This window comes from Ranitomeya variabilis, chromosome 1 (genome assembly GCF_051348905.1).
Source record: "Ranitomeya variabilis isolate aRanVar5 chromosome 1, aRanVar5.hap1, whole genome shotgun sequence".
In the NCBI taxonomy this organism is placed as follows: Eukaryota; Metazoa; Chordata; class Amphibia; order Anura; family Dendrobatidae; genus Ranitomeya; species Ranitomeya variabilis.
The window spans coordinates 451,096,075-451,119,668 of NC_135232.1; the positions used below are offsets into that span (position 1 = coordinate 451,096,075).

Below are 23,594 nucleotides of genomic sequence, written 5' to 3' on the forward strand. Positions count from 1 at the left end.
AATGCACCAAAAATGTGTGCTTTTCACGCCTTTTTCCTGCCAAGAGGTGCAGAAATTTTACTCAACGTGTGCACACACCCTTATCGGTATTGCTCATCCATAGACTACACCATGTTCCAAATTATTATGCAAATTGGATTTAAGTGTCATATAGATTTAATTGTTTTGTTTTTTAAATAAACTTGTGGATGGTATTGTGTCTCAGGGCTCAATGGATTACTGAAATCAATCTTAAACGCATGTGATAATTAGTTTTCCAGGTGATTCTAATTAAAGGAAAACTGCTTAAAAATGATGTTCCACATTACTAAGCAGGCCACAGGTTTCAAGCAATACGGGAAATAAAAAGGATCTCTCTGCTGCTGAAAAGCATTAAATAGTGCAATGCCTTGGACATGGTATGAGAACATTAGATATTTCATGAAAACTTAAGAGTGATCATCATACTGTGAAGAGATTTGTGACTGAAACAGAGCACAGACAGAGTTCATGCAGATAAAGGCATAATGAGGAAGGTTTCTGCCAGGCATATTCATTGGATTAAGAGAGCAGCTGCCAAAATACCATTACAAAGCAGCAAATAGTTATTTGAAGCTGCTGGTGCCTCTGGAGTCCCTCGAACCTCAAGTGTAGGATCCTTCAAAGGCTTGCTGTGGTGCATAAACCTACTCCTCGGCCACCCCTAAACAGTGTTCACAAGCAGAAACGGTTGCAGTGGGCCCAGACATACATGAAGACTAATTTCCAAGCAGTCTGTAAGGTTCTCAGTCTCCTTTGCTATATCTGCTGTGATTTTCTGTTATTGTAACCTGGTTTCTCTGTCGGCCATTTTGCTTTGTCTTGCTGCAGCAACTTTGTCCTGAGTCAGTAGGAGTTTCAAGCTTCTATGTTTCCACCCTGTTCTCTGCCTCTTGCCTTTTTAAGCAGCCTCAGCTGTTCAATCAGTGCTTCTGAATCATGTCTGCAGTCAGCCTGTGACCTGCTCATGGAAGTCTTGGACTGAGTAATCCAGCCATCTCCTACTGTGGATCTCTGGGACACTTGTGGACACTGGAACTCTGCTGCATGCTAAACAACATTTACCAGGGAAGTAACAGAGAGACTCTGAACCTGCTTTGTGCGCTTAATACTGAACTTAAGGTTTACTCTGGTCTGCTGTGTCGCCCACCGTGTCTCCTGCCTCTGTACCTCTGTACCTGCAATTATGTAAAACCTGTTTCTCTGTGGCATACTTGTATGAAGTAATACAAGCAAGTCCTAACTAAACCTGTGTCTCCTGTGTCTTCCTCGCACCCAAGCACAAGACTCTAAATAGACTGTGTACAAAACATTACACAGTCTTGTTTACTGATGAGTGTCGAGCAACCTTGGATGGTCCAGATGGATGGAGTAGTGGATGGTTGGTGGATGGCTACCATGTCCCAACAAGGCTGCGACGTCAGCAAGGAGGTGGAGGAGTCATGTTTTGGGCCAGAATCATGGGGAAACAGCTGGTAGGGCCCTTTAAGGTTCCTGAAGGTGTGAAAATGACCTCTGCAAAGTATATAGAGTTTCTGACTGACAACTTTCTTCCATGGTATAAAAAGCAGAAACGTGCCTTCAGGAGCAAAAACATCTTCATGCATGACAATGCACCATCTCATGCTGCAAAGAATACCTCTGAGTCATTGGCTGCTATGGGCATAAAAGGAGATAAACCCATGGTGTGGCCACCATCTTTCCCTGACCTCAACCCTATAGAGAACCTTTGGAGTATCATCAAGCAAAAGATCTATGAGGGTGGAAGGCAGTTCACATCAAAACAGCAGCTCTGGGAGGCTATTCTGACTTCATGCAAAGAAATACAAGCAGAAACTCTCCAAAAACTCATAAGTTCAATGGATGCAAGAATTGTCAAGGTGATATCAAAGAAGGGGTCCTATGTTAACATGTAACTTGGCCTGTTAGGATGTTTTGGAGTTAAATAGCTTTTTTGTTCAATGAATGTGACCTCCTAATGCTGCAAATTCCACAAATGAGCATTTTCAGTTCTTTAAAACATATCAAATGTTTAGAAATTCTACTGTGCCTAATAATTTGGAACAGTGCATTTTGAGTTTTTATTCATTTTGGAGATTATACTGTTATCATTGGGAGGTTTCTTCAATAAAATTTGATGTATACTCTAACAGGTGATGACTTTTATTTGACTGACTGTCATTTGCACCGACTATTTAGGAAAATCAGAGAAAAATATCATTTGCATAATAACATGGTGTATTCAGTGGTCTGGAGTACATTTCATTGTTATGTAACCCTAAAAAACTTGCTCAAAAACTTATTAGTATTATATTGCTCACACATAGGGTATTACACATTCTTGGGTACATTTCATAGCTATATAAGCCTCAAAAAAACTTTTTCAAAAATGTATCGGCATTATGTTGCTCATCTATAGACTTTTTCCCATTCTTTGGCAGATATATTTCACACAAAAAACTTGAAAGACTTGTTCAAAATTTTTGTCACATTTTTTCTGCACAGATTGGTCACAAAACTTGATGCCAGCTATGTGAATGAGAAATCTAAAGTGTAATGCACACGATATGTATTATTGACTTGCAGATTTGGTGCGGAAAGGTATCTGCAGCAAGTCAAGTTCTCTGTGTGCTTTTGCCCTGCGTTTTCCACAATTGATTTCACTCAAATCAATCAAAAACACAGGGCAAAAAAGCACCAAAAACATGAAAAAAAACACACCAAAAACACGCCTTTTTACAGCTCCATTTTTCCTGCCAAGAGATGTAGAAATGGTGCAGAAATGTTATTCAACGTGTGTGCATACACTTATCGGTATTATATTGCTCACCTATAGGCTATTCCATGGTCTGCAGTACATTTTCTTGGTATATAACCCTCAAAAACACCATTTATGTGACTAGCAGTCCCAATATATTACAATTTGAGCAGAATGTGTATGAGGCCCTCCTTTATATCTAATACAGGGAGTCCATTATTTTTGACAGTTCTCGCTTGTGTCATAAATTAAAGTGAAATTTCCTATTTTTGAATAAAAACATCAATTTCAGTTTACTTATTACAATTTTAAAAAAATCCTTTTTAACCCCTTTACCCCTGAGGGTGGTATGCATGTTAATGACCAAGCCAACTTTTACAATTCTGACCACTGTCCCTTTATGAGGTTATAACTCTGGAACTCTTCAACGGATCCTGGTGATTCTGACACTGTTTTTTCGTGAGATATTGTACATCATGTTAGTGGTAAAATTTCTTTGATATGACTTGCGATTATTTGTGAAAAAATGGAAATTTGGCAAAAATTTAGAAAATTTAGCAATTTTTCAAATATGAATTTTCATGCCCTTAACCCCTTTCTGACATCGGACGGAACAGTATATCCGATGGCAGTACCCCCGCTTTGATATGGGCACACCTCAAAGCTGTGACATGTCATCTGTTTTCAACAGCTGACAAGGGCCCACAATAGGCGGGGGCGGAAATGTTATCCACCCGTGCCTATTAACTAGTTAAATGCTGCTGTCAAACTCTGACAGTGGCATCTAAGCCGCGCTTCTGGGGGTCATCAGTGCGTCGACATAACAACCAGATGTCTCCTTGAGACCTCCATGGTTGTTGACACCGGATTGCTATGAGCAGCACCATGTGGTTGGCTGGAATTAAGATCGGACACCATGTCACATTTGCAGATCCTCTTAAACAGTAGAAACCCCCCACAAGTGACACCATTTTGGAAACTAGACCCCTCAAGGAACTTATCTATATGTGTGGTGAGCACTTTGAACCCCCATGTGCTTCACAGAAGTTTGTAACATAGAGCCATAAAAATAAAAAATCATATTTTTTCCACAGAAATGATCTTTTTGCCCCCAATTTTTTATTTTCCCAAGAGTAACAGGAGAAATTGGACCCCAAAATGTATTGTTCAATTTGTCACCTGCTGTCTCTTTTATCACTTAAATGTAACTGTCATCATTCTCCCCTGCTTGCACCGATTGCCGGCAGAGCAGGGGAGAATGATGAGAGCTGTGTTCAGCACCTGGCACCGGAGAACAGCTTAATGTAACGCTTCTTCCCTAGCACCCATCCATGTGGTACTGATGCGGCACACAGATGCCACAATTGTGCTGCAAGTATTACACACACGAACACTGACATCTCCGGTACCGGAAATATCAGGAAGTGTGAAAGAGGTGTTATAGCGGGTTTTTACATTTGGCATCTGTCACACACTGCTTTTTGCATCACCACATTTTGAGAGCTATAATTTTTCCATATTTTGGTCCACAGAGTCATGTGACATCTTGTTTTTTGCTGGATGAGTTGACGTTTTTATTGGTACCATTTTTAGGCACATGACATTTTTTGATTGCTTTCTATTCCGATTTTTGGGAGGCAGAATTAACAAAAACCATCAATTCATGAATTTTTTTTGGGAAGGCGTTTATACCGTTCCGCATGTGGTAAAATTGATAAAGCAGTTTTGTTGTTTGGGTCAGTATGATTACAGCGATACCTCATTTATATCTTTTTTATGTTTTGGCACTTTTATACAATAAGGGTATGTGCACACGCTGTGGATTACTCTGCAGATTTTTCTGGACTGATTTTGGTAAATCCGCAGGTAAACCGCACTGCCGATTTCCTGCGGAATAATCGCGGATTTACGAAAAATTTTTTGCAGATTTTGTGCGGATTCCACCTGCGGTTTTACACCTGCGGATTCCTATTATGGAGCAGGTGTAAACCGCTGTGGAATCCGCACAAAGAATTGACATGCTGCAGAATAAACAACGCAGTGTTTTTTTTTGTGCACTGCGGATTTTGTTTTCCATAGGTTTACATGGTACTGTAAAACTCAGGGAAAACTACTGCGAATCCGCAGTGGCCAATCTGCTGCAGATCCGCAACAAAATTTGCAGCGTGTGCACATACCCTCAAAACTATTTTATAGAAAAAAATATTATTTTTGCATCCCTTTATTCTGAGATCTATAACTTTTTCATTTTTCCGCTGATGGAGCTGTATTGTGGCTTGTTTTTTGCCGGACAAGATGATGTTTTCAGTGGTACCAAGTTTATTTATTTCCATCTTTTTGATCGCGTGTTATTCCACTTTTTGTTTGGCGGTATGATGATAAAGCATTATTTTTTTATGTTTTCACTAAAGGGTTTAACTGTTGGGACAGTTTTATTGGTCGGGTCGTTGCGGACGTGGTGATACTAAATATGTGTACTTTTATTGTTTAAATTTCTTTTTTTCATTAAAATATTTATTTAGAGATAGAATAAATATTGTTTTTTATTATTATTTTTGATTTAAAAAAAATATTTTTACAATTATTTAAAACATTTTTTTTTACTTTTTTCTAACTTTTTTACTTTGTCCCACTATGAAACATCAACTGCAAGCCATAGAAGCTGTCAGCACTGCACTGACAGGGAGACTTGGTGATCATGCACTGCGCATGATCACCAAGTTTCCTAGCTCTAGTTACCTGGATAGGGCAGCACGGTGGCGCAGTGGATAGCACAGCAGCCTTGCAGCGCTGGAGTCCTGGGCTCAAACCCCACTGAGGACAACATCTGCAAAGAGTTTGTATGTTCTCTCCGTGTTTGCGTGGGTTTCCTCCGGGTACTCCAGTTTCCTCCCACATTCCAAAGACATACTGATAGGGAATTTAGATTGTGAGCCCCATCGGGGACAGCGATGATAATGTGTGCAACCTGTAAAGTGCTGCAGAATATGTTAGCGCTATATAAAGATTATTATTATGTCGTCACAACGACATTGGGTCACTATGGCAACAATCGGGAGCCTGTGTCACGCCCGTGGGGTCTCTGATCCAAAGGCAGAGGGACTGTTAGCTGAAATTCTGAAATGCTGCGATCATGTTCGATCACAGTATTTCGGGGATTAAAGTGCCGTGTGCAGTCAGTGACCATTCCTGGCACCTAGTGCCACATGCCAACTGTCAGAATCAGCGGCTGATCTCTCAGAGGTACTATTCCATCCATGGTCAAATTGACCCAGATGACATGGACGGAATAGTACGTCTCATGTCAGAAAGGGGTTAAGTGTTGCCTTACATACAAGTCGTTATACAGGAAAAAATGATTGTTAAAATTTTTTTCCTGTAAAATGCAATTTCTCATTAGTTTGGACTGTTTTATTGTCACTCCTGAAAGTGGAGTAAAAGTGTGACACCATTGTTCTTAGCAGTGGTATGGGAGTCAGAGATGCTTCTAGGGGTGTTCCCCATGCTGTTCGCCTTCCGTTCAGCACTTTTCCCATCCATTTGAGCATTTTTCGCTGACCCCAGACCTCTTTGTAGGGTTTGCTGGAAAAAAGCTTGAATTTCCCATTGACTCCCATTATACCCGTTATTCGAAACGAGCATTCGAGTATTAGGAATTGCTTGGTTCAAGTAACGAGTACTCGAGAACTTTAGTGCTCTCTCATCTCTAGATGACGCAAAAAGTAAAAAATGCTTGCCATGTATAGTCAAACCACTATTATACTGTAATATGGGTATTAATATACAGCTGTATACGGACACAAAAAATGGACAAGTGATGGGGCTTAACAGAGTAGAGAGTGCAGGTAGGGTTGTACACAGAGATGAGGGAGGAGATAAAGGGTGATGAAAAACTGTGGAGAGCTGTGTGATTAAGTGTGGCAAGTTTATGGTGTAATCTATAGCAGATGGATAACCATTGCAATGACTGGCACTGGATGGAGGCATTGGTAAAGCGGATGGACAGATAGATGAGCCTGGCTACTCTATTCACAATAGTTTACAGATAAGAGAATTTAGTAAGAGGGAAACTGATAAGCTGGAAGTTGCAGAAATCCAGACCAGAATTTAAAAAAAAAGCAAAAGTAACAATTTTTGCAGCTTCAAAGTAAAAAAAAAATGCAGATTCAGAAGATGTTTTTGTGATGAAAGTGACATAAGTGAATGAATCCTTGAATACAGGGAATGAATGAGAGATCTGATCTATATATATATAATTGTCTAAGGGGTACTTCCGTCTTTCTGTCCGCAACTTCCGTAACAGAAATCCCGCGTCGCTGATTGGTCTCGCCAGCTGCCTGTCATGGCTGCCACGACCAATCAGCAATGGGCACAGTCCGATTAGTCCCTCCCTACTCCCCTGCAGTCAGTGCCCGGCGCCTGCTCCATACTCCCCTCCGGTCACCGTTCACACAGGGTTAATGCCAGCGGTAACGGACCGCCTTATGCCGCGGGTAACGCACTACGTTATCGCTGCTATTAACCCTGTGTGTCCCCAACTTTTTACTATTGATGCTGCCTGTGCAGCATCAATAGTAAAAAGATGTCATGTTAAAAATAATAAAAAAACCAAAATACCTGCTATTCTCACCCTCCGTAGTCAGTCCCGCCGAGGCGCGCGTGGCTGCCGCCAGCTTCCGTTCCCAGAGATGCATTGCGAAATTACCCAGAAGACTTAGCGGTCTCGCGAGACCGCTAAGTCATGTGGGTAATTTCGCAATGCATCCTGGGAACGGAAGATGGCAGCAGCCGCGCGCGCATTGCGAGAGCTTCGCTGGATACCGGCGGGTGAGTATATAACTATTTTTTATTTTAATTATTTTTTTAAACAGGGATATGGTGCCCACACTGCTGTATACTACGTGGGCTGTGTTATGTACTGCGTGGCTGCTATATACTACGTGGCCACTGTTAGATACTATGTGGGCTGTGTTTTGTACTGCGTGGGCTGTGCTATATATTACGTGGCCAGTGTTATATACTATGTCGCCTGTGTTATATACTGCGTGGCTGCTATATACTGCGTGGGCTGTGTTATATAGTACGTGGGCTGTGTTATATAGTACGTGGGCAGTGTTATATACTGTTTGGGCTGTGTTATATACTGCGTGGCCACTGTTATATATTGTGTGGCCTGTATTAACACATCGGGTATTCTACAATATGTATGTATGTATGTATGTATATAACAGCCACATAGTATATAGCACAGGCCACGTAGTATTTGTCTGCTATATACTACATGGCTCCTATATACTACGTGGCCTGTGCTGTATACTATGTGGCTGCTATATACATACATACATACATACATATTCTAGAATACCCGATGGGTTAGAATCGGGCCACCATCTAGTTAGTTAAATATAATCAACTTTTTTCTTAATATGTAAATTAGCTATTAAGATCTACTGGCCAAACATTGATCTCTTGGATAATCTGCCTCTAGAACGTATTTTAAACTAAAGAGGATGTTACAGTATGAAACATTTAGACCAGGAGAGAAGAAGACTGTCAATCATTACATGTCTCACACTAGTAATGGCACCTTTCATCGAATATATGCTCCTACAGATATTTATATGGACTTTTATGTCCAGCTCATACATCCTAATAGCTAATTTACATATTAAGAAAAATGTTTATTACTTTGGAATAAAACATTGGATTGCAGATATCAAGGTATCATTTTATTCAACGTTCTATGACCTACATTCAATTGAGACATCTTAAGAGAGTTGACCTATTAACAGATTCCCTTTAAAATATTATCTACATTGATGGATTTTGTTGGATAGTGTTTAAATTTACAAGTGCTCTAATAATGTACGGCGTATTAAATTATTGCTCCGTTCTTCTGATTTTGTAAATTTTTTCCTTATTGTTTACAGCTCATTGCCTTGAGGACCGGCCACTGCTGCAGTCTAGCAGTAGTGGCAAAACTTGTACAATGATTACATGCTGTTTTGAATAAAGCTTATAAGCACTGGTCTGAAGATGGCTGGGACTGCCAGAATGTACTGTTAGCTCCTGTTCCCAGTCAAGTTGAGTTCACTGCGCTCTTAGTCCTGCAGAGGCATAGCTGCGTAATATAGCAACATCGGAAACACTCAGTTGATGCCAGCGACAATGCCTCTAGTCTAAAGGATGTAATCAGTAGGTTAACTATCTGGGGCATTTTGCTCTGCTGATTTGATGCATTGACTTTCTACTTTTGATTATGTCAAATGTCCCATAGCTATGTGAAAAAATCTCTTCGGTCAGCAAAAATTTGGGAGCCAACAGCACAATGTTAAGGAGTCTGTCTGTCTTTAGGATACAAGCCTGCAGTCACTCTATGTTACTGCAGACTTGTGAATCCTCACATCTTGCACTGCATGTGATGAGGATTCTCTGGTGCCAACTCAAGTATCGGGCGGTCATGTGACCTCAAGTAGGCAATTTGCTTACTTCTAGCCACATTCCAACTAGACTGGTTCCATTATTGCTCAATATACTGTACTTGTAAATAGTCAAGCAGCGTACGTCTAGTTGGCACATGACCGCATGTATGCAGATCACATACTCGCAGTCACGGCACCAGCACCAAAGAATCATTACAGCGCACAGTGCACACGATGTGAGCACTAACAAATCTGCAGAGTGACAGTAGACTTGCAGCCTAAGGCCAGAGCCACAGTAGCGTATTACTTCTGATGTGAGAGCATCTGATGTGATATATTAATGACACTCGGCTCCTGCTTTGCTGTAAGCGTGTGCTGAGTGTCAGTGCTCTATGCTCCGGGAATCGCACTGCACTCGGGTGATATCCGAGTGATCATCTGATCGTGAGCCGATCAGAGCAGGAAAAAAACGCCATTGAGAACACAACCATAGGAATAAATTGGTATGAATGTAATTCGGATTTTGCATTCATACCAATTAAATCGCAAGTGGAAGTGAGCCCTAAGGTAGGACCGTAAGGTTTAACTGTTCTAGAATTGTATGGGCCATCCTGTCTTTAAAAATGTTGTCCTTTTTCAACTTCTATACCCTTATTCTTTCTCTTGTCATGCCTATCTTTCAAGGTTTTTTTTAAAATTAGCTAAGAAATGTTTACAAAATGTTGTAATAACTTACTTTCAAGTACCGAAACAAAAGTATATAAACAAAACCTGTATTCATTAATGGTAGTTATCTCACATTTACCAAACAAGATCAGGCCTGCAAGGAGAAGGAGCAATTAGCCTCAGACGGCCACATTGAGTACTGATTAATTTTGTTTAAAATATGCAGAATTGTAAGGTTGAAAAATGCTCCTTTGTTACACATAGTGGGGTAAACAAGAATCAGTGGGAGCTATTTTCCCAGTATATACTGTGTGTTAGTCTGGAACCTTTAGCACTGTCTTGCATGCAATACTATACTGTTCTTAATGCGGCAGCAAAAAAGTTATTTTCAATCATAGAAATCCTGAATATAGCCTTATGTTGTGAATTTGCCAAACATCCTATTGTTTAATTAGTTATAGAAAATGACAAAACTTTGGACAGTACTAGATAATTGTTCTTCTTCATATAAACTTCAAATGTTGAGTATTTTCCAAGTGTCATTGTGACCTAGACTTGTCTTAGTATGTGAAACAATGAAGATTTTAATGAACTGGATATCTAATGTCAGCACTTTTTGTTAGATCTAAGCTAAATATATGCAGTATATGGATTGTTAAAACCAATATTAAAGAGAATCAGTCATCAGGTTTTTGCTTTCTAATTTGGAAGCAGCATAATGTAGAGACTGATACACTGATTACAGCGATGTGTCACTTACTGGGCCACTTGGTGTAGTTTTCATAAAATCACAGTTTTATCAGCAGGAGATTAGCCCAAGAGTACTGGGTCAATCAGTGGTGGGGGCGGGGTTACACAAAGCTCAGCATTCAGAGAACTGCTAAATGGGGAGCAGATAAAAGTGATTTTAGCAAAATAACAGTAATCAGCCCAGTATGTGATACATCACTGGAATCAGAGTCTCTGTCCCTACATCATGACGCTCTCAAATGGAGCAGCTAAAAGGAATATGTCATCAGAAAATCAGTTTAAATACAGATTTTGTGTTACATTTATTTTTTTTAATTGATAGCAATTTTTTTTTATCATCTCACATTCTTTATCAAAACCAAAAAATAGTAATCTGGTGACTGGGGCTTTTTTAACCCCTTTCTGCCATTGGACGTACTATCCCATCCATAGTACGTCATACCCGATCGCGGCAGGGTGTCAGCTGATTATCACTGCTGACATCCAGCACTATGTGCCAGGAGCGATCATGGACCGCTCCCGACACATTAACCCCCAGAACACTGTGATCAAACATGATTGCAGCGTTCCGGTGGCATAGGGAAGCATCGCGCAGGGAGGGCGTTCCCTGCATGCTTCCCTGAGACCCTTGGAACAATGCGATGTGATTGCTTTTTTCCGAGGGTCTCCTCCATTCTCCTCCCTGCAGGCCCCGGATCCAAGATGGCCGCTGGGGTCCTTCTGGGTCCTGCTGAGAGCAGGCGCCGGCAAGCCGCCAGCATTGCCTGTCAGATCGCTGATCTGACAGTGCTCTGCAAAGTGTCAGATCAGCGATCTCACACTATACAGTGATGTCCCACCTGAGACAAAGTAAAATAAAAAAAAAATTACACTGTGTAAAAATATTTTAAAAAATTCCTAAATAAAGAAATAAAATACTGTTCCAATAAATACATTTCTTTATGTAAATTAAAAAAACAATGAAAGTACACATATTTAGTATCACCGCGTCCGTAATAACCCGACCTATAAAACTGTCCCACCAGTTAACCCCTTCAGTGAACACCGTAAAAAAAGAGGCAAAAAACAATGCTTTATCATCATACCGCCGAACAAAAGGTGGAATAACACGCGATCAAAAAAACAGATATAAATAAAAATGGTACCGCTGAAAGCATCATCTTGTCCCACAAAAAACAAGCTGCCATACAGTGCCATCAGCGAAAAAATAAAAAAAGTTATAGCCCTCAGAATAAAATGATGCAAAAATAATTATTTTTTTATATAAAATAGTTTTTATTGTATAAAAGCTCCAAAACATAAAAAAATGATATAAATGAGATATCGCTGTAATCGAACTGACCCAAAGAATAAAACTGCTTTATCAATTTTACCAAATGCGGAATGGTATAAACATCCCCCCCCCCAAAAGAAATTCATGAATTGCTGGTTTTTGTTCATTCTGCCTCACAAAAATCGGAATAAAAAGCGATAAAAAAATGTCACACGACCAAACATGGTACCAAAAAAAAGTCAACTTGTCCCGCAAAAAACAAAACCTCACATGACTCTGTGGACCAAAATATGGAAAAATTATAGCTCTCAAAATGTTGAAACACAAAAACTATTTTTTGCAATAAAAAGCGTCTTTTAGTGTGTGACTGCTGCCAAATATAAAAACCTGCTATAAATAGTAAATCAACCCCCCTTTTATCACTGCCTTAGTTAGGGAAAAATAATAAATTTAAAAAATGAATTTATTTCTATTTTCTCGTTAGGGTTTGGGTTGGGGCTAAAGTTAGGGTTGTGCTACAGTTAGGTTTGGGGTTAAAGTTTGGGTTAGGGTTGGGGCTAAAGTTAGGGTTAGGGTTGGGGCTAACGTTAGGGTTAGTGTTGGGGCTAAATTTAGGGTTAGGGTGTGGATTACATTTATGGTTGGGATTAGGGTTGGGATTAGGGTTAGGGGTGTGTCAGGGTTAGGGGTGTGGTTAATGTTATGGTTGGGATTAGGGTTAGAGGTGTGTTGGAGATAGGGGTGTGGTTAGGGTTGGAATTAGGGTTAGGGGTGTATTGGGGTTAAGGGTCTGTTGGGGTTAGGGGTGTGCTTAGGGTTGGGATTAGGGTTAGGGTTGTGTTGGAGTTAGGGTTAGAGTTAGAATTGGGTAGTTTCCACTGTTTAGGCACATCAGGAGCTCTCCAAAAGCGACATCATGTCCGATCTCAAAAAGTAAAACAGTGCTCCTTCCCTTCCGAGCTCTCGCATACGCCCAAACAGGGGTTTACCCCAACATATGGGATATCAGCGTACCCAGGACAAATTGGACAACAACATTTGGGGTCTATTTCCTCTTGTTTCTCTTGGGAAAATAAAAATTGGGGGGTTAAAAAATCATTTTTGTGGGAAAAAAAGATTTTTTATTTTCACTGCTCTGCGTTATATACTGTAGTGAAACACTTAGAGGTTCAAAGTTCTCACAACACATCTAGATTAGTTCCTTGGGGGGTCTAGTTTCCATTATGGGGTCACTTGTGGGGGTTTATACTGTTTAGGTACATCAGGGGCTCTGCAAATGCAACATGACACCCGCAGACCATTCCATCTAAGTCTGCAATTCAAACGGCGCTCCAAGCTCTGCCATGCCCCCAAATGGTGGTTCCCCCCACATATGGGGTATCAGCATACTCAGGACAAATTGGACAACAACTTTATGGGTAAAATTTCTCCTGTTACCCTTGGGAAAATACCAAACTGGGGGCTAAAATATCAGTTTTGTGGAAAAAAAAGATTTTTTACTTTCACGGCTTTGCGTTATTAACTGTACTGAAACACTTGGGGGTTGAAAGTTCTCATAACAAATCCAGATAAGTTTCTTAGGGGGTCTACTTTCCAAAATGGTGTCACTTGTGGGGGGTTTCCACTGTTTAGGCACATCAGGGGCTCTCCAAACACAACATGGCATCCTATCTCAATTCCAGTCAATTTTGCAATGAAAAGTCAAACGGGGTTCCTTCCCTTCTGAGCTCTGCCATGCACCCAAACAGTGGTTTACCCCACATATGGGGTATCAACGAACTCAGGACAAATTGCACAACAACTTTTGGTGTTCAATTTCTCCTGATACCCTTGGGAAAATAAAAAATTGGGGTGAAAAGATAATTTTTGTGAAAAAATAAGATTTTTTATTTTTACGGCTCTACATTATAAACTTCTGTGAAGCACTTGGGAGTTCAAAGTGCTCACCACACATCTAGATAAGTTCCTTAGGGGGTCTACTTTCCAAAATGGTGTCACCTATAGGGGTTTCTCTGTATAGGCACATCAGGGGCTCTCCAAACGCGACATGGCGTCGTATCTCAATTCCAGTCAATTTTGCATTGAAAAGTCAAACGGCGCCCCTTCCCTTCTTAGCTCTGTCATGTGTCCAAACAGTGGTTTACCCCCACATTTGGGGTATCAGCATACTCAGGACAAATTGCTCAACAACTTTTGGGGTCCAATTTCTCATGTTACCCTTGGTAAAATAAAACAAATTGGATCTGAAGTAATTTTTTTGTGAAAAAAGTTAATGTTCATTTTTTGTAAACATTTCAAAAATTCATGTGAAATACCTGAAGGGTTAATAAACTACTTGAATGTGGTTTTGAGCACCTTGAGGGGTGCAGTTTTTAGAATGGTGTCATACTTGGGTATTTTCTATCATATAGACCCTTCAAAGTGATTTCAAACATAATGTGGTCCCTAAAAAAATGGTGTTGTAAAAATAAAAAATTGCTCATCAACTTTTAACCCATATAACTCCCTAACAAAAAAAAATTGGTTCCAAAATTGTGTTGATGTAAAGTAGACATGTGGGAAATGTTAAGTATTTTGTGTGACATATCTCTGTGATTTAAGGGCATGAAAATTCAAAGTTGGAAAATTGTGAAATTTTCTAAATTTTCGCCAAATTTCCATTTTTTTCACAAATAAACCCAAGTAATGTAGAAGAAATTTTACCACTAACATGAAGTACAATATGTCACGAGAAAACATTGTCAGAATCACCGTGATCCATTCTAGCGTCGAAGAGTTATAACCTCATAAAGGGACAGTGGTCAGAATTATAAAAATTGGCCCGGTCATTAACATACAAACCACCCTTAGGGGTTGAGGGTTTAAACTTATTAACTTTTTAAACCCTTGCTAATGGGGCATTTTTAGACTCATACTTCCTGTCTTTTCAGAAAAGTAGACTGGTGTGCACCCTTGCCTGGAGAGTTCTGAGGTGCTGGTGGAGTGGGATGGAAATCCCGGTAAATAATTAATATCCAATCATCGCACACTCTTAGTGGATGCTTTAGATCAGTTTATTACATCATTTATGGATGCAGCAGTGTCATAAGCACATAATGTGTCATAATGTCATAAGCACATTTAACGTTTCGACCCTCACAGGGTCTTATTCATTAAGTCACTGTAAATAAGTTTAGAGACAGTTCACAGCACCTATTCAAGGCAAGGGAGTGCCGGACATCCACCCGAATAAGATATTTTTTTGCATTACCAACTCTCTTCATTCAACTCTGAACCCTCTCTGAATGCATGTACAACGACTATATGAATAAGACCCTGTGAGGGTTAAATGTGCTTGTCGCTTCACCATTTTATTTCTTCCTGCACCTATTCCATATTGATTAATTATGACACTGCTGCATCCAGAAATGATGTAATAAACTTATCTAAGGGTATGTGCACACGTTTCCATGTAAACCTATGGAAAACCAAATCCGCAGTGCTCATGGTGCGGAAAATACAGCGCGGAAACGCTGTGTTGCATTTTCTGAAGCATGCCAATTCTTTGTGCGGATTCCACAGCGTTTTACACCTGTTCCTTTATAGAAATCCGCAGGTGTAAAACCGCAGGTGGAATCCACACAAAAAACACAGGAAATCCGCAGTAAATCAAAATCGGTGAGGTAAAATCCACAGACGAATTCGCAACGTGGGCACATAGCCTAAAGCATCCACTAAGAGTGTGTGGTGATTGGACATTACTTTCAGAGTTTTCAGCAGAATACCTAGAAGCAGGATTACAGTGACAGGTAACATCTGTTTACACAGCTAATTGCACAGGATCCACTAATCACAATAGGAAATGTCACAACTGACCCTGCTCCCCCTCTCTTCACAATGACCATTGCACAGGCTTGTTAAATGGCAAGATTTCTTGTTTTTAATTTTACTCCCTTCGCCCCGAAGCCTGTTTTCACCTTCCTGACCAGGCCAATTTTTACCATTCTGACCAGTGTCACTTTATGAGGTAAAAACTCTGGAACGCTTCAAGGGATCCCACTGATTCTGAGACTGTCTTCTCACAACATATTGTACTTCATGATAGTGGTAACATTTCTTTGATATGACTTTACTTGTGAACAAAATAGAAATTTGGCAAAAATGTTGCAATTTTCAAACTTTTAATTTTTATGCCCTTAAGTCAGAGAGTCATATATCACAAAATAGTTAATAAATAACATTTCCCACATATCTACTTTACATCAGCACAATTTTTGAAACACAGTTTATTTTGTTAGGAAGTTATAAGGGTTAAAAGTTAACCAGCGATTTTTCATTTTTGCAACAAAATTTGCAAATCCATTTTTTAGGGACCATCTCACACTTGAAGTGACTTTGTGGAGCCTATATGACAGAAAATACCCAAAAGTGACACCATTCTAAAAACTGCACCACTCAGGGTGCTCAAAACCACAATCAAGAAGTTTATTAAACCTTAAGGTGCTTCACAGGAATTTTTAGAATGTGGAAGGAAAAAATAAAAATGTACTTTTCTTTCACAAAAAATTTCCTTTAGATCTAATTTTTTTTACTTTCGCAAGGGAAACTGGAGAAAATGGACCATACAATTTGTTGTGCAATTTATCCTGAGCATGCTGATATCCCATATGTGGGGGGGAAATCTACTGTTTGGGCACACGGCAGGGCTCGGAAGGGAAGGAGCGCCATTTCACTTTTTGAATGCAAAATTTGCTGGCATAATTAGCGGATGCCATGTCATGTTTGGAGAGCCCCCGATGTGTCTAAACAGTGGAAGCTCCCAACAAGTGACACGGTTTGGTAAACTAGACCCCTTTGGGAATTTAACTAGATGTGTATTGAGCACATTGAACCCACAGGTGCTTCACAGAAATTTTTAATGTTAAATCGTGAAAAAAAAAAAAAAAATCAGATTTTTCTCGCAAAAAACTTTTTTGGCTCCAAATTTTGTATTTTCACAAGAGAAAATGGACTGCAAAATTTGTTGTGCAATTTCTCCTGAGTTCAGTGACACCTCATATGTAATCAAAAACGACTTTTTAGGCACAGTGCAAAGCTCAGAAGGGAAGAAACGTCATATTACAGATAGATTGCCAATAGATGTTACTGCGCATCTATTGGATCGCCGATAGATGTTCGGCGATACGATAGATGCTACTGTGCAGGTGCCGCCAGCGCCATCTTGGAAGAGGCTATTTTTTTTCTTTAGCAAGATGGCACCGCCTGCTAAAGCTATTGCTCAGACACGGCCAGCGCCATTTTCAAACTTTTTTTTAATTATTTTTATGAATTTCTGGATATCATCAAAGAAAATAAATAAATACACACTATAGATGCGATCATGCTGCAGTGCCGGCACCTGCCTGCATTTTTTAATTTAATATATAAGGGCTTCTGACAAAATTAGAATATCATCAGAAAGTTAATTTATTTCAGTTCTTCAATACAAAAAGTGAAACTCATATAGCTTATCTCAGTAAATTAGAATAATTAACAAAAAAAAACCTGCAAAGGCTTCCTAAGCATTTAAAAAGGTCCCTTAGTCTGTTTCAGTAGGCTCCACAATCATGGGGAAGACTGCTGATTTGACAGAAGTCCAGAAGGCAGTCATTGACATATTCCACAAGGAGGGTAAGCCATAAAAGACCATTGCTAAAGAAGCTGGCTGTTCACAGAGAGCTGTATCCAAGCATCTTAATGGAAAGTTGAGTGGAAGGAAAACGTGTGGTAGAAAAAGGTGCCCAAGCAACTGGGATAGCTTCAGCCCTGAAATGATTGTTAAGAAAAGGCCATTCAAAAATTTGGCATAGATTCACAAGGAGTGGACTGCTGCTGGAGTCATTGCTTCAAGAGCCACCACACACAGACTTATCCAGGACATGGGCTACAAGTGTCATATTCCTTGTGTTAAATCACTCATGACCAATAGAGAATGCCAGAAGTGTCTTACCTGAACCAAGGCAAAAATGAACTGGACTGTTGCTCAGTGGTCCAAGGTGGTGTTTTCAGATGAAAGTAAATTTTGCATTTGATTTGGAAATCGAGGTCCCAGAGTCTGGAGGTAGAGTGGAGAGGCACACAATCCAAGCTGCTTGAGGTCTAGTGTGAAGTTTACACAATTAGTGATGGTTTGGGGAGACATGTCATCTACTCGTGTAAGTCCACTGTGTTTTATCAAAACCAAAGTCAGCGGAGCCATTTACCAGAAAATTTTAGAGCACTTCATGCTTAATTCTGCCAGACAAGCTTTTTGAAGATGGAAATTTCATTCTCCAGCAGGACTTGGCACCTGTCCACACTGACAAAAGTACCAATACCTGGTTTACAAACAACAGTATGACTGTGCTTGATTGGCCAGCAAACTCGCCTGACCTTAACCCTATAGAGAATCTATGGTGTATTGTCAAGAGGAAGATGAGAGACACCAACCCTACAATGCAGATGAGCTGAAAGCTGCTATCAAAGCAACCTGGGCTTCCATAACCCCTCAGAAGTGCTACAAGCTGATCGCCTCCATGCCACGCCACATCGATGCAGTAATTGATGCAAAAGGAGCCCAGACCAAGTATTGAGTGCATTTACTGAACATACATTTCAGCAGGCCAACATTTTGGATTTTAAAATCATTTTTCAAGCTGGTGTTATAAAGTATTCTGATTCACTTAGATAATGACTTTTGGGTGTTCTTTGGCTTTAAGCCATAATCATCAACAGTAACAGAAATAAACAGTTGAAGTAGATCACTCTGTTTGTAATGATTCTATATAATATATGAGTTTCACTTTTTGTATTGAAAAACTGAAATAAATTAACTTTTTGATGATATTCTAATTTTGTGAGAAGCACCTGTATATAATATTCATTATGTAAAATAGGGAGCAGGTCACTCAGAGATCAGTGACCTGTCATAAGCCATACTGATGAATACATAAGCAGAGCACCACATAAAACCCCCCACAGGCCTCCCCAGACCATGAGCATATCATTAACTGAAATCTGAAAATAAAGATTAAACAACAACCATAAGATGGATTTCATCACCCAGGTATCATTTTAATCAGTATAACGGCGCCGAACTGACACTGTCTGTAGGTTACTCAGCAAAATCCTGATGACAGGTTCCCTTTAATACAAAGCTCTGATTTAAACATTCCTTGTATGAAGAATTCTATAGAGTAGTGTGACTAAAATCAATATTAAAGAAAAATAAGTTACTATAAAAGAATTATTTTTAAACTGTGTATAATGAGAACCAAGAATGAACTTCCTTTGGTTTGCTTGCTAACCTCAATAATAACTATTTTGTTATATCAATAAAAAGTTATTCTTACATATAGAAGTACACAAAAAACACTAAAGATGTAGGCGGGTTGTGCACATTTTAGTTTAAGGATAATAAATACTTGTGTGGACTTTTTTGCAATACAGTATATGGTTGAGCATGGCATGCCTTTTGAATGTTGACCTTAATATTTTTAACTTAACCCCATCATGACATACAGTGGGTACGGAAAGTATTCATACCCCTTTAAATTTTTCACTCTTTGTTTTATTGCAGCTATTTGGTAAATTCAAAAAAGTTCATTTTTTTCTCATTAATGTACACTCTGCACCCCATCTTAACTGAAAAACCAGAAATGTAGTAATTTTTGGAAATGTATTAAAATAGAAAAACTGAAATATTACATGGTCATAAGTATTGAGACCCTTTGCTCAGTATTGAGTAGAAGCAGCCTTTTGAGCTAGTACAGCCATGAGTCTTCTTGGGAATGATGCAACAAGTTTTTCACACCTGGATTTGGGGGTGCTCTGCCATTCTTCCTTGCAGATCCTCTCCAGTTCAGTCAGGTTGGATGTGAACGTTGGTGGACAGCCATCTTCAGGTCTGTCTTGAGATGCTCAATTGAGTTTAGGACATGGCTTTGGCTGGGCCAGTCAAGAATGGTCACAGAATTGTTCTGAAACCACTCCTTTGTTATTTTAGCTGTGTGCTCAGGGTCATTGTTTTGTTGGAACGTTAAACTTCGGCCATGTCTGAGGTCCAGAGCACTCTGGAAGAGGTTTTCATCCAGGATATCTTTGTACTTGGCCGCATTCATTTTTCCTTCAATGAAAACCAGTTGTCCTGTCCCTACAGCTGAAAAACACTCCCATAGAATAATGCTGCCACCACCATGTTTCACTGTTGGGATTGTATTAGGCAGGTGATGAGCAGTGCCTGGTTTTCTCAACACATACCGCTTAGATTTCTCGCCAAAAAATGTCTATCTTTGTCTCAAACCAGAGAATCTTATTTCTCATAGCTGGGAGTCCTTCATGTGTTTTTTAGCAAACTCTATGCAGGCTTTCACATGTCTTGCACTGAGGAGAGGCTTTTGTCAGGCCACTCTGCCATAAAGGCCTGACAGGTGTAGGGCTGCAGTGATAGTTGACTTTGCGAACATTCTCTCATCTCCCTACTGCATCTCTGGAACTCAGCCACCACAGTAATCTTTGGGTTCTTTTTTACCTCTCTCACCAAGGCTCTTCTCCCATGATTGCTCAGTTTGGCTGGATAGCCAGGTCTAGGAAGACTTCTGGTAGTCCCAAACTTATTCCATTTAAGGATTGTGGAGGCCACTGTGCTCTTAGCAACCTTGAGTTGTGCAGAAATTCTGTTGTTACCTTGTCCAGATCTGTGCCTTGCCACAATTCTATCACTGAGCTCCTTGGCCAGTTCCTTTGACCTCATGATTCTCATTTGGTCTGACATGCACTGTGAGCTGTGAGGTCTTATATAGACAGGTGTGTGCCTTTCCAAATCAAGTCCTATCAGTGTAATTAAACACAGCTGGACTCCAATGCAATGAAGAAGTAGAACCATCTCAAGGAGGATCACAAGGAAATGGACAGCATGTGACTTAAATATGAGTGAGCAAAGGGTCTGAATACTTATGACCATGTGATATTTCAGTTTTTCTGCTTTATTAAATGTGCAAAAAATTCTACATTTCTGTTTTCTTTCAGTCAAGATGGAGTGCTGAGTGTGCATTAATGTGGAAAAAATGAACTTTTTTGAATTTACCAAGTGGCTGCAATGAAACAAAGAGTGAAAAATTTTAAGTGGTCTGAATACTTTCCGTACCCACTGTAGGAAGCACATTTACGCAGGTCGAGCCGGCATCTTTCCCGGCAGAAATGCCGGCATGTGTGAAATGCCGCTGTCAGAAATGAACACTTAACAGGTTAATAATTAGTAATGGGCGGAGTGAAGCTTTGCCCACTGTTGTTATTTTGCTAAATGCCACTGTTAATTTCTGATGGCAGCATTTAACACACGTCAGTAGGCGGCATGTTATTCCATGTACTCATCGGGCAACAATAATGATGAAATAATAAAGACACAATTTTTCTATTAGCCTGCATGTAAGGTGCCCTAAGTAACTACAACCTCCTCAGGATCTTGAAAATCAGAGCTAATTAGCAAATCTAAGCATCATATTCGCTTTCAGCACAACAAAATTAATCAAGTTCAACTGTTTTCATCTCTAAACCAATTTGACTGTATAATAGTGAATCAACAAATCTTGTTGACTCCTTAAAGGCTGAATGAAAGCTTCCATTATAGGGTTGCTACTTAACTCTGTTGCTTATTTAGTGTTTGCTTGATATCTGATTGGTATGTAGTAAATAAGAAAATTTAGTCGCCAATTTCGGTTTTTGTGTTTTTGTTTTTTCCTCCCCTTCTTCCATAACTTTTTTATTTCTCTGTCTCCATAAACAAATGAGGGCTTGTTTTTTGCAGGACAAGTTGGACATTTTACCACATAGAATGTAAGTCCGCAAGGACAGGGTCCTCTCCCCTCTGTACCAGTTTGTCATCGTAAATGTGTTTACTGCAAATGATATCTATAACTGTACGTAACCCTTTCTCATGTACAGCACCATGGAATTAATGGTGCTATATAAATAAATAATAATAAATAATAATAATAATAATAGTGTACTGGAGAAAAGGAGAAAAATTCCAAGTGCAGTGGAATTGCAAAACAAACGCAATTCTGAAATTGTTTTCTAAGAATAGTTTTTATGTTGTACATTGTGTTGTAAAGATAATGATTTCACTAATCAGTCTGATTACAAAGCATGTCCACTTTTTTAATATTTTAGTGGTGAAAAAAATGGAGATTTGTAAAAAACAAATTCGAGATTGTGTCACCATTTTCCGTGACCCAGAATGCTTTCATTTTTCCGTTAATGGGTCTGTGTGATGGCTTGTTTCTTGCGGGGTGAGACAACGTTTTTATTGATACCATTTTGGGATATATATGACATTTTGATCTATTTTTCAGCGTTTTTTTTGCTCTGTTGCAGTGACCAAAAAACGGAATTTTGTCATTTAGAATTTCTGATTTTGCTTCTGCTTACCGATTGAGTTAATTATATTTATATTTTGATAGATGACACTTTACTGGACCAAGTGATACCACATATGTGTATTTTTTGTTAACTTTATTTTTAATTGTGAAAGAGGAGGTGATTTGAACTTTTATGTTTTATTTATTTTTTTACTTTTTACTGTTTGTACTGTATTTGCTAGTCCCCTTAGTCCCCTCAAGCCCAGCTACAGGCAGGGTTTCAAAGGAGCTCCATAATGACAGGCATTGAGGATTTCAACTGACTTCCAGCTGTCATAGCAACTCATTGGTACCCCATGATCACAGCACGTGGGTGCTGATTGGGATTAGAATAAAGCACCACATGCCGGTGCGCTGTTAATGCTGCTGTCAGAGTTTCACAGCAGAACTTAACATGTTAACAACCGCTGGGAGAGCTGGATTATAAAGACAAATATTGGCTGTGTAGCACAACCAATATCTGCTGGGTATGGGGCGAGCTCATCCCTTGAGCCCACTCCATACACGTGCTACCGACTTGCGCTATACATAAATGGCAGATGTTGGTAAGACATCAAACAATATGCAACAAGGTACTGCTAGATATTATAACATTGTGTGTTTTCAACAGGATTGCAATGGGGACTGTGCCCCAATGATGAACCGTACTAAGGTCAGCAGTGAAGACCCACCAACTGCTCATGAAACTCATAGCTTACCAGCTGCAGCTCCATCCTGGGATGTACAATGGCCATCCAGTACAATGAGTGATGACCTGACACCTTCTTACTGGCCTGGAGCCTGGCAAGTGGACCCAAAAGTAAAATCAGGAAAATCTGTAAGTATTGGAATAGTCTTCTACAGTATATTGAAGTCATATGCACAGTTCCTGAATGCACTATGAAATACTGTATGTGACAGAGCTTTTCTTTCTATTAACAAAATCATTTTAGGGCTAAGAAATGATCCAATTAGGCTAACTCCATTCTAGTCAGTTTTTACCCTGCTCACACAAGAAACAGCTGACTAATAGTTATGAGGCATGTGAATGGCTATATGATGCGTGTGGGTATGTATGTATTGGTTCCTGACAGGGGTTGATTGTTTAGCTTAAATCACTGTAAATAATTGATATCGTCAGTAGTCAAAATAGTCAATATTAATTAGAATAAAAAATAATATACTGACTATAACTTTAGTGGCTATATGTATAAAATACATCTGTAGGGATTATTTAGTGGATGGCCCATCTAACTGGCTTTTCTTCTGCAGCTCTGTACTTGTACAATTTACTAACAGAGTCATCAATGCAT

General features: G+C 39.6%; 1 protein-coding gene across 1 annotated transcript in view; it reads left to right on the forward strand.

Annotated features, from left to right (window-relative positions):
* Nucleotides 1-23,594, forward strand: part of BNC2 (basonuclin zinc finger protein 2) — an 880,369-nt gene that overhangs the window by 221,014 nt on the left and 635,761 nt on the right. Inside the window, exon 2 of the mRNA XM_077249966.1 lies at nt 22,913-23,119. Coding sequence (XP_077106081.1) covers nt 22,913-23,119 — 207 coding nt within the window. The remainder of the gene's footprint in view (nt 1-22,912; nt 23,120-23,594) is intronic.